At 32.6% G+C, this 14,062-nt stretch overlaps 2 protein-coding genes across 8 annotated transcripts; both read left to right on the forward strand.

Moving 5' to 3' along the window:
* Positions 1-127: 127 nt before the first annotated feature.
* LOC112997677 (pentatricopeptide repeat-containing protein At1g12300, mitochondrial) lies at positions 128-4,364 on the forward strand. Of its 2 annotated transcripts, none has more exons than XM_026126193.2 (3): positions 128-3,269; positions 3,390-3,580; positions 3,984-4,364. In XM_026126193.2, the coding sequence occupies exon 1, from the start codon at positions 587-589 to the stop codon at positions 2,342-2,344; it is 1,758 nt and encodes a 585-aa protein (XP_025981978.1). In that variant the 5' UTR covers positions 128-586; the 3' UTR covers positions 2,345-3,269; positions 3,390-3,580; positions 3,984-4,364. The 2 variants fall into 2 exon arrangements, with proteins under 2 accessions (XP_025981978.1, XP_025981977.1); XM_026126192.2 differs by having other exon boundaries at positions 4,055-4,364.
* A 5,408-nt stretch (positions 4,365-9,772) lies between these two features.
* On the forward strand, positions 9,773-13,643 carry LOC112999808 (pentatricopeptide repeat-containing protein At1g12300, mitochondrial). 6 transcript variants are annotated; one of them, XM_041010607.1, is made up of 4 exons: positions 9,773-12,310; positions 12,449-12,565; positions 12,684-12,877; positions 13,349-13,643. In XM_041010607.1, exon 1 carries the CDS (start codon positions 9,881-9,883, stop codon positions 11,630-11,632), a length of 1,752 nt encoding a protein of 583 aa, XP_040866541.1. In that variant the 5' UTR covers positions 9,773-9,880; the 3' UTR covers positions 11,633-12,310; positions 12,449-12,565; positions 12,684-12,877; positions 13,349-13,643. The 6 variants fall into 6 exon arrangements, with proteins under 6 accessions (XP_040866541.1, XP_040866539.1, XP_025981984.1 ...); XM_041010605.1 differs by having other exon boundaries at positions 12,720-12,877; XM_026126199.2 differs by having other exon boundaries at positions 9,773-12,565.
* The last annotated feature ends 419 nt before the right edge of the window (positions 13,644-14,062 follow it).

Consider the following 14,062-nt stretch of genomic DNA (forward strand, 5'->3'; position numbering starts at 1 on the left):
AAGTTAAAGGTGTATCTTCATTATCTAATGAAGAAGTTAATCAAATCTCAGGAAGGCATTAAGAAAAAGGCAAATAAATAAATTGTCACTAAATCAACTTTTAAAGCTTTAATTATCTAAGAAGTCAAAAGATGCATATTCACCCTAAAGAAAAAACGAGGAAGATCCATTAAAAAAATGTGAAAAAACAATCTTGTAAAAGCTCAAACCTATTAGCATAAAAGAAGTCAAAAATACATCTTCATCCTCAAAGTTTGAGTAAGACAACAGAACAAACTTACTTCAAAGTTTGAAAAAGAGTACAAAGAAAATAAAATTCACCAATAAGTTGTTAACCAAAAAAAAAAAAAATACAAGAAAAATAAACAATTTTAAGTATTTTATTCGCATCAATTTTATGTTGTCTAGCATGATTTTTTAATCCTAAAATCAAACCAAAACCCTAATGGTTTGTACTTGGTAGGCCTAAAGGATAGATAGTAAATGGCAATATGTTCCTTTATCTAATGCGAATTACATCGACGCCGCCGACCCAGAGTTTCATCCTTCATCTATTTTCTATACTCTCTTTCCTTTTCCATTTCCAATGCCATCTTTCTCATTCTTAAGAACACTCAGGCTCTCTCTTTTTCCGCCTTATACCCCAATTGCAATTCCAACTGCAACCCTCCATTCTCAATCTCATTCTCAACCTCACTCTCACCATCATCACCATGATGCTGTTGCCTCATTCAATCGCATGCTTCTTATGCGCCCTCCCCCACCCACCTTCCTTTTTAACAACATTCTGAGTTCCCTTGTCAAGAACAAGCGTTATCCCACTGTCATCTCCCTTTTTAAACAATTCGAGCCAAATGGGATTACACCTGACCTTTGTACTCTGAGTATCCTCATCAATTGTTTCTGCCATCTGACTCACATCACTTTTGCTTTTTCTGTATTCGCCAACATTCTCAAGAGGGGTTATCATCCAAATGCAATTACCCTCAACACACTCATCAAAGGCCTCTGTTTTTGTGGGGAGATTAAAAGAGCACTGCACTTTCACGATAAGGTCGTAGCTCAAGGGTTCCAGTTGGACCAAGTCAGTTATGGGACATTGATCAATGGTTTGTGCAAAGCAGGAGAGACAAAGGCTGTCGCACGGTTACTGAGGAAGCTGGAAGGACACTCGGTTAAACCTGATTTGGTAATGTACACTACAATAATTCATTGCTTATGCAAAAATAAACTCCTAGGAGATGCCTGTGATTTGTACTCTGAGATGATTGTTAAGGGAATTTCCCCGAATGTTTTCACCTACACTACTCTGATCCATGGCTTTTGCATCATGGGTAATTTGAAAGAAGCATTTTCCTTGTTGAATGAAATGAAATTGAAAAACATCAACCCGGATGTTTATACCTTTAACATATTGATTGATGCATTAGCAAAGGAAGGTAAGATGAAAGAAGCATTTTCCTTGACGAATGAAATGAAATTGAAAAACATCAACCCAGATGTTTATACCTTTAGCATATTGATTGATGCATTAGGCAAGGAAGGTAAGATGAAAGAAGCATTTTCCTTGTTGAATGAAATGAAATTGAAAAACATCAACCCCAGTGTTTGTACCTTTAACATATTGATTGATGCATTAGGCAAGGAAGGTAAGATGAAAGAAGCTAAAATTGTGTTAGCTATGATGATGAAAGCATGTATTAAGCCTAATGTTGTTACTTATAATTCTCTAATAGATGGATACTTCTTGGTTAATGAAGTAAAACACGCAAAGTATGTATTCCATTCTATGGCTCAAAGGGGAGTGACACCTGATGTTCAGTGTTATACTATCATGATTGATGGGTTATGTAAGAAAAAAATGGTAGATGAAGCTATGAGTCTCTTTGAAGAAATGAAACACAAAAATATGTTTCCTAATATTGTGACTTATACTTCTCTTATTGATGGTCTGTGCAAAAATCATCATCTAGAGAGGGCAATTGCATTATGCAAGAAAATGAAAGAGCAGGGAATTCAGCCAAATGTATACTCATACACAATACTTCTTGATGCACTGTGCAAGGGTGGAAGACTTGAGAATGCAAAGCAGTTTTTCCAGCATCTTTTGGTTAAAGGCTATCATCTGAATGTTCGGACATATAATGTTATGATCAATGGGCTTTGTAAAGCGGGCCTGTTTGGTGATGTGATGGATTTGAAGTCAAAAATGGAAGGCAAAGGTTGCATGCCCAATGCTATAACTTTTAAAACAATTATTTGTGCCCTACTTGAAAAAGATGAAAATGATAAGGCAGAGAAATTCCTCCGAGAAATGATTGCTAGAGGCCTACTGAAAGTGTAAAACTAGATGCGATGGTTTCCAATTATTATTGAATAAATAGTTCATTCATAACAACAAATATTCAACCGTTCATTTTTTCTGATTTATATATACTTTTTATACCCATTCCCATTTGCTTATAGATACAATCCTGTACATATGACTCAACTTCACTAGTCTACTTGTGGTATTTTTGTTTGCATTTTCCCTTTCAATTTTGATTTGCATGTGAGCTTTGGGTTAATTTACCATCAGTTTACTTTCTTCTCTTATTTTACTAGGATATTTTTTTATCATTCTGCATGTGTTCAACACATAGTTCAACAAATTTTTTTAAAGCTTTGCCAGTGCCCACTTCATTTTTTTTGTCAGACTCTATCATTGATATGATGAAAACTGTGCATTGTATTGCTTTGGCAATATCTTATAAAACTACAAGCTGAGTGTTTGTATTTGGTACTTGTTTATAAATGCCATTTCTAGGAGCATAGCATTGAGGATTTGATGGTTAACTTTGCATATATTCAATAACCATAATCAGTTGTTGTTTACAATCAAAATCATTGTGTTGAGTGTCAGTAAATTTTTCACTTTGTGAGGAATGTTTGAATTCATTTATCATGTGGTGCATCCAACCAATTTGCGCTTTAAGCTACCTAGCTTTGTGAGCTGAGGAAGGGGCTTTGATTAGGTCGGGATTTCATTGTCAGTTCCTGACAATTCACTTTGCAAGGAATGTGCTAATTTCATTGTCAATAGACCCACAGTCTTGGGGCATGAGTCTGGTAATATTGTAGATGATATTGCACTGAATCAGTTGGCTTTGTAGCCTGGAATCAGTTGCCCAAGATGCCATTTCTATAAAGTTGGCTGCAATAATCCCTGTCCCCTGATAGAATCTTCATTCTACTTCCTCTGCATAAACCACAGTTCTTGTGCCAATAAGGTAATTTTTTTTTTTACCACACACGGAACCTTACTATGCCTTTAAATGTTGCCTAAAGTTAACTTATTTCTAAATGATGTCCATAAAGAAGTTTGAGGTTCAATATACTGTTGTTTGTAGCCTTGGCATATCCTATGGCATGTTTTTATGATGCTGTTGAGGAGCATGTTGGTAAGAAATGCCATGATGGGCATGTTGATGTTGATGATGGTGAAGACCAGAATGATTTTGTGGACATTTTGCTTTCGATTCAAGAGACTAACACCACAGATTTCCAGATTGATAGAACATTCGTCAAGACTTTGGTCATGGTAAGAAGATCTATCTTAGTAATGTATTCTTTAAAACCTATTTTTTAACATTTCTTATTGATTTAAATTAATGTGGATTTCACTAATTAGAGGTGAAATTCATTCAAGAAGTGTAACCCACTTAGTTAGTGAAATCCAGGTGAATTTCATCTAATACAAAAAGTATGTAAAGACTAAAGAGCATTGGAAAATTAAAGAATGTGTTGATAACATTTTTCTTTCTATATTATCTCTGCCACTTTGGTACAGAAATTAAGGTAATCAAATGACTAGAAAAGTCTCGTGGCAATTGCATCTCCATATAATACAGTGCATTATTATATTTTTATGTGTTATTTTTATTTGTAATAATTCAGTTGTTATTTGCAACTATGAAGCCATGTTTTTCCACCCTGCATTGTAGTATATTCTGATAGGACATAGTTAATGCTTGGGCAATTTCAACTGACCCTTCATATTGGGACCAACCTCTAGAGTTTCAACCAGGGAGATTCTTGAAGAGTTCATTGGATATCAAAGGACATGATTTCGAATTGATCCGATTTGGAGCTAGAAGAAGGGGTTGTCCAGGAATAGGCTTTGCCATGGCTTTGAATGAGGTAGTCCTTGCAAACATTGTGCACCAGTTTTATTGGGCAGTGCCTGGTGGAGTGGTGGAGGGAACAGACACTGAATATGTTTGAAACTACTGGATTGATTATTCACAAAAAGTTAACCTCTTGTTGCATTTTCATCACCTTATGTGTAACAATATTTTTTTTAACTAAAAGAATTGAACTTACTACTAGAAGTTTACTACAACTCATGCACATTGCTCAAAACATTTATAATAATTCATGCAAATTGTTCAATCAACTGAACTAGATCTATTGGTTCATGTGTAACTAATTAAGAAGTGTAGCGTTTTCAAAATCTTTCTGATATCTATCGATTATGCCAAACTTTGTCGGTTTTCTTATTAGAGATATTTAACTATTTTTTCTTCTCACGTAAAAGATCTGGAGTATTATTCTCAAAATCTTTCCAGCCATTTTGTTGTGACCAATGATACAAATGCTAGATTAACTTTAGCTCCAAGGAATTTTTGGTTTGGCCCAGAGCCAATGAAATGGAGTTAAAAGGGCATGAGGTAGAAATTGTTTATGACCTCAATTGCAATAACAGTTGGAGACAATTTGGATTTTGGACTCCTCTTTTGCCTAGTTTAATTGTTATATCTCACACAAAACAGCACAAAAAAATGAAAATGAAACATATACATTTCAATCCACAGACCCCAGAGTAATCGCAATCGTTATCCCCAGGAGTAGTACTGATAAACTCTGTCGGCAATCAGTGGCGGAGTCAAAAAAAATAATGGAGGGGCCAAAATAGTTTTTATACCATTTTTATACTCTTGTTTATTATTTAATAAAAAAATAAATTATATATATATAATCTTTATGAAAAATATACCCAAAACGTCAAGTTTTTTGCACAAAACTAAATTTGTAAGAATACGTTAAAAGAGACTTTTCTATGAATTTTTCATTGAATCCAAGAAAATAATCGTATTTTTGATAAAATTATAACAAATTTGTTTAATTTTTTAGAAGAATTGGCAAAAAAAAGTCCCACAATTCATAAAAAAAATACATAAAAATTTACAAGAAAAATTGCAAAACCAATCACATAAATTTTAATAACTATATATAAGAAAGTATTAAGAAAGAATTATTCTTATTATGAGAAAGTAGAACTATAAATATAAAACTAAAACTATAATAATTGATGATCAAAATTAAAAGTTAGTTAATGATTTCATAACTAAATAAAAGATTCACATATATTTTTCTTTTATTCTTTACCATTCTAACTATTTATATTTATAATTATTATTTTTCATAGTAATAACAATAATAAAAGAATTACACATTATTTATAATTATTATTTTTCATAAGAAAAAAATACTATTTATAACGAGTGTCTTTTAATTGTCAAAATTATACGACCTTTTATTTATAACAAATTTTTTCTTTGTTGTTTTCAATTTTTTTAATAAGAATTTACTTTAAAAAATCACAACCGTTTATTTCACTTTTGGTGCAATTTGTTTGTTTAGTTCTCTTAACAAATAACACGACTCTTTTCATAATAAAAGAATTGCATTTGATCCTCACACACACCGTCTTTTAAGAAAAGTTTGGTTCTATAGTTGCTCGTGAGCCTTAAATTAGTTTATTCAAATGTGCATGAACGAAGAGCCAAATATTTTTTGTTATTTGGATTTTTATATCATTGTATGATTAAATCTTCTTAACACACATGTATAATTTTTTTAAGAAAAGTTTGGGCATTGTTATTTTCTCGTGATTAGCACCTCGAAGAAGTGGATGAGCTCAACGACAATGAGGTTCTCTTTTGAGCGCAACTACGAGGTTCCCTTCGAGTGCAAACACAATGGTAACATCCAGGTTACCTACGACTACGAGTGCAAAGGCAAAATGTCTCGTTGCCGATGCGAGAAGATAGTGAACTCTTGGTGTTTGGTTACTAAGAAACGGATAAAAATATAGTTACAATATTGAATTGTAAAAGAGAACTTTATTATTTTTTCTTTCCGAACCATAAGATAAGATCATGTTGAATATTATTATCTTAAAGTTGTTTGCTCGGTTGTTCAGAAGTCTCCATGCATGGGATTGAATTTATTGTATGCATTACTATTATCATATGTTGCATCGTTTTGTGTGATCAATTGTTAAACCACAGGACGAATAACACGCTCAATTTGTTTTGATTAATAACAAACAAAATTAAAGAATAATTTTTTTAAAAGTAAAAGCAATATGAATTTTAAGACGAAAGACGATAGACAATTTCATATCATCTTATGATTAGATGATGCAAATACTATACGCTTTTAATATTTTATATTGATCTTATCTTTGATTCTATATTCTTTGCAAAAGACATTTAATGATCCCAACAACCATGTTCTCTGACTCTTAGAAGGTCTTAGATGAAGGAAGATATAGAAGCAAATGGAAGACATATGAAACAATGATTATCTCTTGATGTGTACCTAAATATATATTAGAGACCTCTGCACAAGAAGAACAAAGAACATTGCTGAACTTACTAAGATTTCTTAAGCCTTCTTTATGCCTTAGTGAAAATTCTTTGAGAGAAAAATCTTGTACTTCATTTGTATATCCCTTTGATATGACAATAGTATTGTGAGACTTACTTTAATTTTAACCAACTTATTAGTGATTTTGGTAGAAGCTGAAGAGACTTTGATTCAAAGAATACCTAGCGTGTTTCCTTAGAGAGACATCTATAAACTCTTCTTAGAGGGTCATGATCAGATTAGTAAGGTTGAGAATATGTGATTCAATTTTTTAACAAAATTTGTCCTCTACAGTCGACTACTTGAAAAAATGGGTCATATGGGAATGGTTAAAATTTATAGTTCCTTTGAGGTTGGCTTCTGTGACATGAAATTATTGTTCCAAATTTTGATTGAATTTACTAGGAGTGATATAGAATATTTGTAATGGATGAAAAATCGTTCCTTAATTTTTTATGAGTTGAACCGAGATAAGAGTAACTAGGAACTATTCTGAAAACCACTGGTAATCAGTGTTTCAGACATGTAATTCCCTAAGCTTGGTGTGATAATTGATGCACCTATGTTTGTTAAGAAATTGGTCCATGAGTGCGTGTGAGTGTTGATTCAAGAAAGGAGTATGTGGGGCTTCAAATTTTGAGCAATCCCATGGAAGATGGAACAATCACAAAGTGATCTTTGAGAGAAGATAATTAAAGTATATTGTGCTCTAGTTGTGGCCGAAGGTAGAAAGTTGGGTCCGGTTCAACCTGTGTTGGGCAGTGTTGGAGTTTGTCTTAAGGGAGAAAAAAAAGGATTTTTCTATTTACACTTTCCACATTTACTAAAAGCACTCCCTTTTCCTTTTTTATTTAAATTTACCTAAATAATCTTTCTTTTTTGTCTTTTTTGAAAGATCACCTCACCTAAATTTCAAGGACGAATTTGTCTACAATTTGATGAATACAGCAAGCCAAGAATACCTTGTCTCAGCTCTGAAAATAGTCGTGAACGTGAGGCTTAATGCAAGCTCCCATTGTCTATGAATTGCATCTTTTACTTTGGAGTTGGGCATTGAAAATTTTGGCAGCCCAGTATAATAAAAAGTCATTTTAGGGATTGTGAAAGGACACGAAACCATTAGGTAATGATTACCCTAATTAAGTTGGGGATTAGAGTCAGGTTTTTCTATTATTCTTCCTCTCTCTAGGGCATGTTCCTATCTTTTCTTTGACCTTCTCCATGGTCATGTTTGAGTAGTCATCTTGTTTAAGATTGGGCATAGCCTTTTGATGTTTTTAATGGATTTCTAATGGTCTTTATTTTTATATGCAAAGTTTGTTTTCCTCTCATTAGTTGATTCTGTTTTTAGAGTGCTTAATTGAATGAATTGATCGATTTTTTATTTTGCATAACCTTAGATGTTGGATGACTGACATGAGATAGAACATTTAGTCACAAGTTATAAATTTTTTAGTTATAGATATATTTAAATTTAAGTTGTTGATAATCAAATAAATAATTTAGAGGTTATTATTTGTGTACGTATTCTACATGTCTCTCTTGTACACCCATAATTAAACTTAAATAAAATCTTAATTATTCTATTTTCTAAAATAATATACATAACTATTAATTTAACTGTTACATTGATCTTTTTTTTTTTTCTTTTGTCGTGATCACTTACCATTCTTTTTAATCTATCTATTAAATTTAACTTCAGCTAATTATCAGTTATAGTATACAAGCAAATAATTCATCTTCTTAAAGCCTTGACTATATAACCGGAACCACATCATATGCTCATCCAAAATCAGTTTTGATGCTTTTATTTTGCTCAGCCATGACAGCACACCATGACCCTGAGAACAACCCCCTGAAACCACAAGGTCGCTCCCTATTTAAACCAAACAAGCATATATAAATAAAGAGTAACCTTGCTGACAGATAAATGTTAATAAAAATAAGTGAATTTTAACATAAAAAATATTTGTTTATTTATTTATTGAATGATTCTTTAACCAACAACTTTAAGACACAGATTTGAAAAATTCTTCAAATATTTGCTAAACAAAAATATAAAGGATTTTGTTAATCGGATTTAGCAAAGAAAATAAGAATATTTTAAAAAATAAAATAGTTTTCAAGCATTAATTGAAAAGTCAATACTAAGTAATATTGTATTTATAGTAAATTCGTTACATATGTATTTTTTTCTTATTATCAATTTAATTATTAATTTTTATCTCAATATTATATATGATTTGCTAATACACTTTTATTTTTTAAAAATCATGCTTATAACTCACAACTTGAAGGAAGAATTTCAAACATATCCCGTCACAAGAAATTTTATATTCCAAAAAGTATAATTTAACATTATCATTTTCTCAAATAAATTAAACATACAATCATATTTATTATTTATTTTCTTTTTTACTTCTTGTAAAAAATATTAAAAGTTTCATCCACTAATCAATATTTTTATTAAAAAAAATAAAATTCATTTTACCACAACAAATATCATAACATGAATCAGTTGAAGAATTAATTATAATTAAAAGTCCAAAGTCACAAGTGTTCAACAAGTTAAAGGTGTATCTTCATTATCTAATTAAAAAATAAATCAAATCTCAAGAAATTCATTGAGAAAAAGGTAAATAAATAACTGTCACAAGTCGACGTCTAAAATTATAATTATCTAAGAAGTCAAAAGATACATATTCATTATAAAAAAAAAGGTCCATTAAAAAAATGTGAAAAAACAATCTTGTGATAAGTAAAAGTTCAAACCTACTATCATCCAAGAAATCAAAAGAAACATATTCATCCTTAAAGTTTACTCGAGTAAGATCATTCTCAAAATTTATTGGAGTAAGACGAGTAAACAAACTTACTTTAAAATTTAAAAAAAAACACAAAATAAAATAAAATTCAATAATAAGTCACTAAAAAAGGAAATAAATATAAAAAATATATTTAAACAAACAATTTTAAATATTTTATTAGCATCAATTTTATGTTGTCTACCATGATTTTCTAATCCTAAAAGGAAACCAAATCCCTAATGGTTCGTACTTAGTAGGCCTAAAGGATAGATAGTAAATGGCAATATGTTCCTTTATCTAATGCGAATTACATCGACGCCGCCGACCCAGAGTTTCATACTTCATCTATTTTCTATACTCTCTTTCCTTTTCCATTTCCAATGCCATCTTTCTCTTTCTTAAGAACATTCAGGCTCTCTCTTTTTCCGCCTTATCCCCCAATTGCAACTGCAACCCTCCATTCTCAATCTCATTCTCAACCTCACTCTCACCATCATCACCATCATGCTGTTGCCTCATTCAATCGCATGCTTCTTATGCGCCCTCCCCCACCCACCTTCCATTTTGACAACATTCTGAGTTCCCTTGTCAAGAACAAGCATTATCTCACTGTCATTTCCCTTTTTAAACAATTCCAATCAAATGGGGTTACACCTAACCTTTGTACTCTGAACATCCTCATAAACTGTTTTTGCCATCTGGCTCACATCACTTTTGCTTTTTCTGTATTCGCCAACATTCTCAAGAGGGGTTATCATCCGGATGCAATTACCCTCAACACACTCATCAAAGGCCTCTGTTTTTGTGGGGAGATTAAAAGAGCACTGTACTTTCACGATAAGGTCGTAGCTCAAGGGTTCCAGTTGGACCAAGTCAGTTATGGGACATTGATCAATGGTTTGTGCAAAGCAGGAGAGACAAAGGCTGTCGCACGGTTACTGAGGAAGCTGGAAGGACACTCGGTTAAACCTGATGTGGTAATGTACACTACAATAATTCATTGCTTATGCAAAAATAAACGCGTAGGAGATGCCTGTGATTTGTACTCTGAGATGATTGTTAAGGGAATTTCCCCGAATGTTTTCACCTACAATACTCTGATCTATGGCTTTTGCATCATGGGTAATTTGAAAGAAGCATTTTCCTTGTTGAATGAAATGAAATTGAAAAACATCAACCCGGATGTTTATACCTTTAACATATTGATTGATGCATTAGGAAAGGAAGGTAAGATGAAAGAAGCATCTTCCTTGATGAATGAAATGATATTGAAAAACATCAACCCGGATGTTTATACCTTTAACATATTGATTGATGCATTAGGCAAGGAAGGTAAGATGAAAGAAGCATTTTCCTTGTTGAATGAAATGAAATTGAAAAACATCAACCCCAGTGTTTGTACCTTTAACATATTGATTGATGCATTAGGCAAGGAAGGTAAGATGAAAGAAGCTAAAATTGTGTTAGCTATGATGATGAAAGCATGTATTAAGCCTAATGTTGTTACTTATAATTCTCTAATAGATGGATACTTCTTGGTTAATGAAGTAAAACACGCAAAGTATGTATTCCATTCTATGGCTCAAAGGGGAGTGACACCTGATGTTCAGTGCTATACTATCATGATTAATGGGTTATGTAAGAAAAAAATGGTAGATGAAGCTATTAGTCTCTTTGAAGAAATGAAACACAAAAATATGTTTCCTAATATTGTGACTTATACTTCACTTATTGATGGTCTGTGCAAAAATCATCATCTGGAGAGGGCAATTGCATTATGCAAGAAAATGAAAGAGCAGGGAATTCAGCCAGATGTATACTCATACACAATACTTCTTGATGCACTGTGCAAGGGTGGAAGACTTGAGAATGCAAAGCAGTTTTTCCAGCATCTTTTGGTTAAAGGCTATCATCTGAATGTTCGGACATATAATGTTATGATCAATGGGCTTTGTAAAGCGGGCCTGTTTGGTGATGTGATGGATTTGAAGTCAAAAATGGAAGGCAAAGGTTGCATGCCCGATGCTATAACTTTTAAAACAATTATTTGTGCCCTATTTGAAAAAGATGAAAATGATAAGGCAGAGAAATTCCTCCGAGAAATGATTGCTAGAGGCCTACTGGAAGTGTAAAACTAGATGCGATGGTTTCCAATTATTATTGAATAAATAGTTCATTCATAACAACAAATATTCAACCGTTCATTTTTTCTGATTTATATAAACTTTTTATACCCATTCCCATTTGCTTATAGATACAATCCTGTACATATGACTCAACTTCACTAGTCTACTTGTGGTATTTTTATTTGCATTTTCCCTTTCAATTTTGATTTGCATGTGAGCTTTGGGTTAATTTACCATCAGTTTGCTTTCTTCTCTTATTTTACTAGGATATTTTTTTATCATTCTGCATGTGTTGATTGTGTTCAACACATAGTTCAACAAATTTTTTAAAGCTTTGCCAGTTCCCACTTCATTTTTTTTATCAGACTCTATCATTGATAGGATGAAAATTGTGCATTGTATTGCTTTGGCAATATCTTATAGAACTACAAGCTGAGAGTTTGTATTTGGTACTTGTTTATAAATGCCATTGCCAGGAGCATGGCAACGAGGATATGATGGTTAACTTTGCATATATTCAATAACCATAATCAGTTTTTGTTTACAATCAAAATCATTGTATTGAGTGTCACTAAATTTTTCACTTTGCGAAGAATGTTTGAATTCATTTATCATGTGGTGCATCCAACCAATTTGCGCTTTAAGCTACCTAGCTTTGTGAGCTGAGGAACGGGCTTTGATTAGGTAAGGATTTCATTGTCAGTTCCTGACAATTCACTTTGCAAGGAATGTGCTAATTTCATTGTCAATAGACCCACAGTCTTGGGGCATGAGTCTTGTGAAATTGTAGATGATGTTGCACTGAATCAGTTGGCTTTGTAGCCTGGAATCAGTTGCCCAAGATGCCATTTCTATAAAGTTGGCTGCAATAATCCCTGTCCCCTGATAGAATCTTCATTCTACTTCCTCTGCATAAACCACAGTTCTTGTGCCAATAAGGTAAGTCTTTTTTACCACACAAGGAACCTTACTATGCCTTTAAATGTTGCCTAAAGTTAACTTATTTCTAAATGAAGTCCATAAAGAAGTGTGAGGTTCAATATACTGTTGTTTGTAGCCTTGACATATCCTATGGCATGCTTTTATGATGAAGCTGTTGAGGAGCATGTTGGTAAGAAATGCCATGATGGGCATGGTGATGTTGATGATGGTGAAGACCAGAATGATTTTGTGGACATTTTGCTTTCGATTCAAGAGACTAACACCACAGATTTCCAGATTGATAGAGCATTCGTCAAGACTTTGGTCATGGTAAGAAGATCTATCTTAGTAATGTATTCTTTAAAACCTATTTTTTTATCATTTCTTATTGATTTAAATTAATGTGGATTTCACTAGTTAGAGGTGAAATTCATTCAAGAAGTGTAACCCACTTTCTGAAATCCAGGTGAATTTCATCTAATACAAAAAGTATGTAAAGACTAAAGAGCATTAGAAAATTAAAGAATGTATTGATAACATTTTTCTTTCTATATTATCTCTGCCACTTTGGTACAGAAATTAAGGTAATCAAATGACTAGAAAAGTCTCGTGGCAATTGCATCTCCATATAATACAGTGCATTATTATATTTTTATGTGTTATTTTTATTTGTAATAATTCGGTTGTTATTTGCAACTATGAAGCCATGTTTCTCCACCCTGCATTGTAGTATATTCTGATAGGACATAGTTAATGCTTGGGCAATTTCAACTGACCCTTCATATTGGGACCAACCTCTAGAGTTTCAACCAGGGAGATTCTTGAAGAGTTCATTGGATATCAAAGGACATGATTTCGAATTGATCCGATTTGGAGCTAGAAGAAGGGGTTGTCCAGGAATAGGCTTTGCCATGGCTTTGAATGAGGTAGTCCTTGCAAACATTGTGCACCAGTTTTATTGGGCAGTGCCTGGTGTAGTGGTGGAGGGAACAGACATTGGATATGTTTGAAACTACTGGATTGATTGTTCACAAAAAGTTAACCTCTTGTGACATTTTCATCACCTTATGTGTAACAATATTTTTTTTAACTAAAAGAATTGAACTTACTACTAGAAGTTTACTACAACTGATGCTCATTGCTCAAAACATTTATAATAATTCATGCAAATTGTTCAATCAACTGAATTAGATCTCTTGGTTCATGTGTAACTAATTAAGAAGTGTAGTGTTTTCAAAATCTTTCTGATATCTATCAATTATGTCAAACTTTGTCGATTTTCTTGTTAGAGATATTTAACTATTTTTTCTACTCACGTAAAAGATCTGGAGTATTATTCTCAAAATCTTTCCAGCCATTTTGTTGTGACCAATGATACAAATGTTAGATTAACTTCAGCTCCAAGGAATTTTCCGTTTGGCCCAAAGCCAATGAAATGGAGTTAGAAGGGCATGAGGTAGAAATTGTTTATGACCTCAATTGCAATAACAGTTGGAGACAATTTGGATTTTGGAC

The sequence above is a fragment of the Glycine max genome, chromosome 16 (assembly GCF_000004515.6).
Source record: "Glycine max cultivar Williams 82 chromosome 16, Glycine_max_v4.0, whole genome shotgun sequence".
Classification (NCBI taxonomy): Eukaryota; Viridiplantae; Streptophyta; class Magnoliopsida; order Fabales; family Fabaceae; genus Glycine; species Glycine max.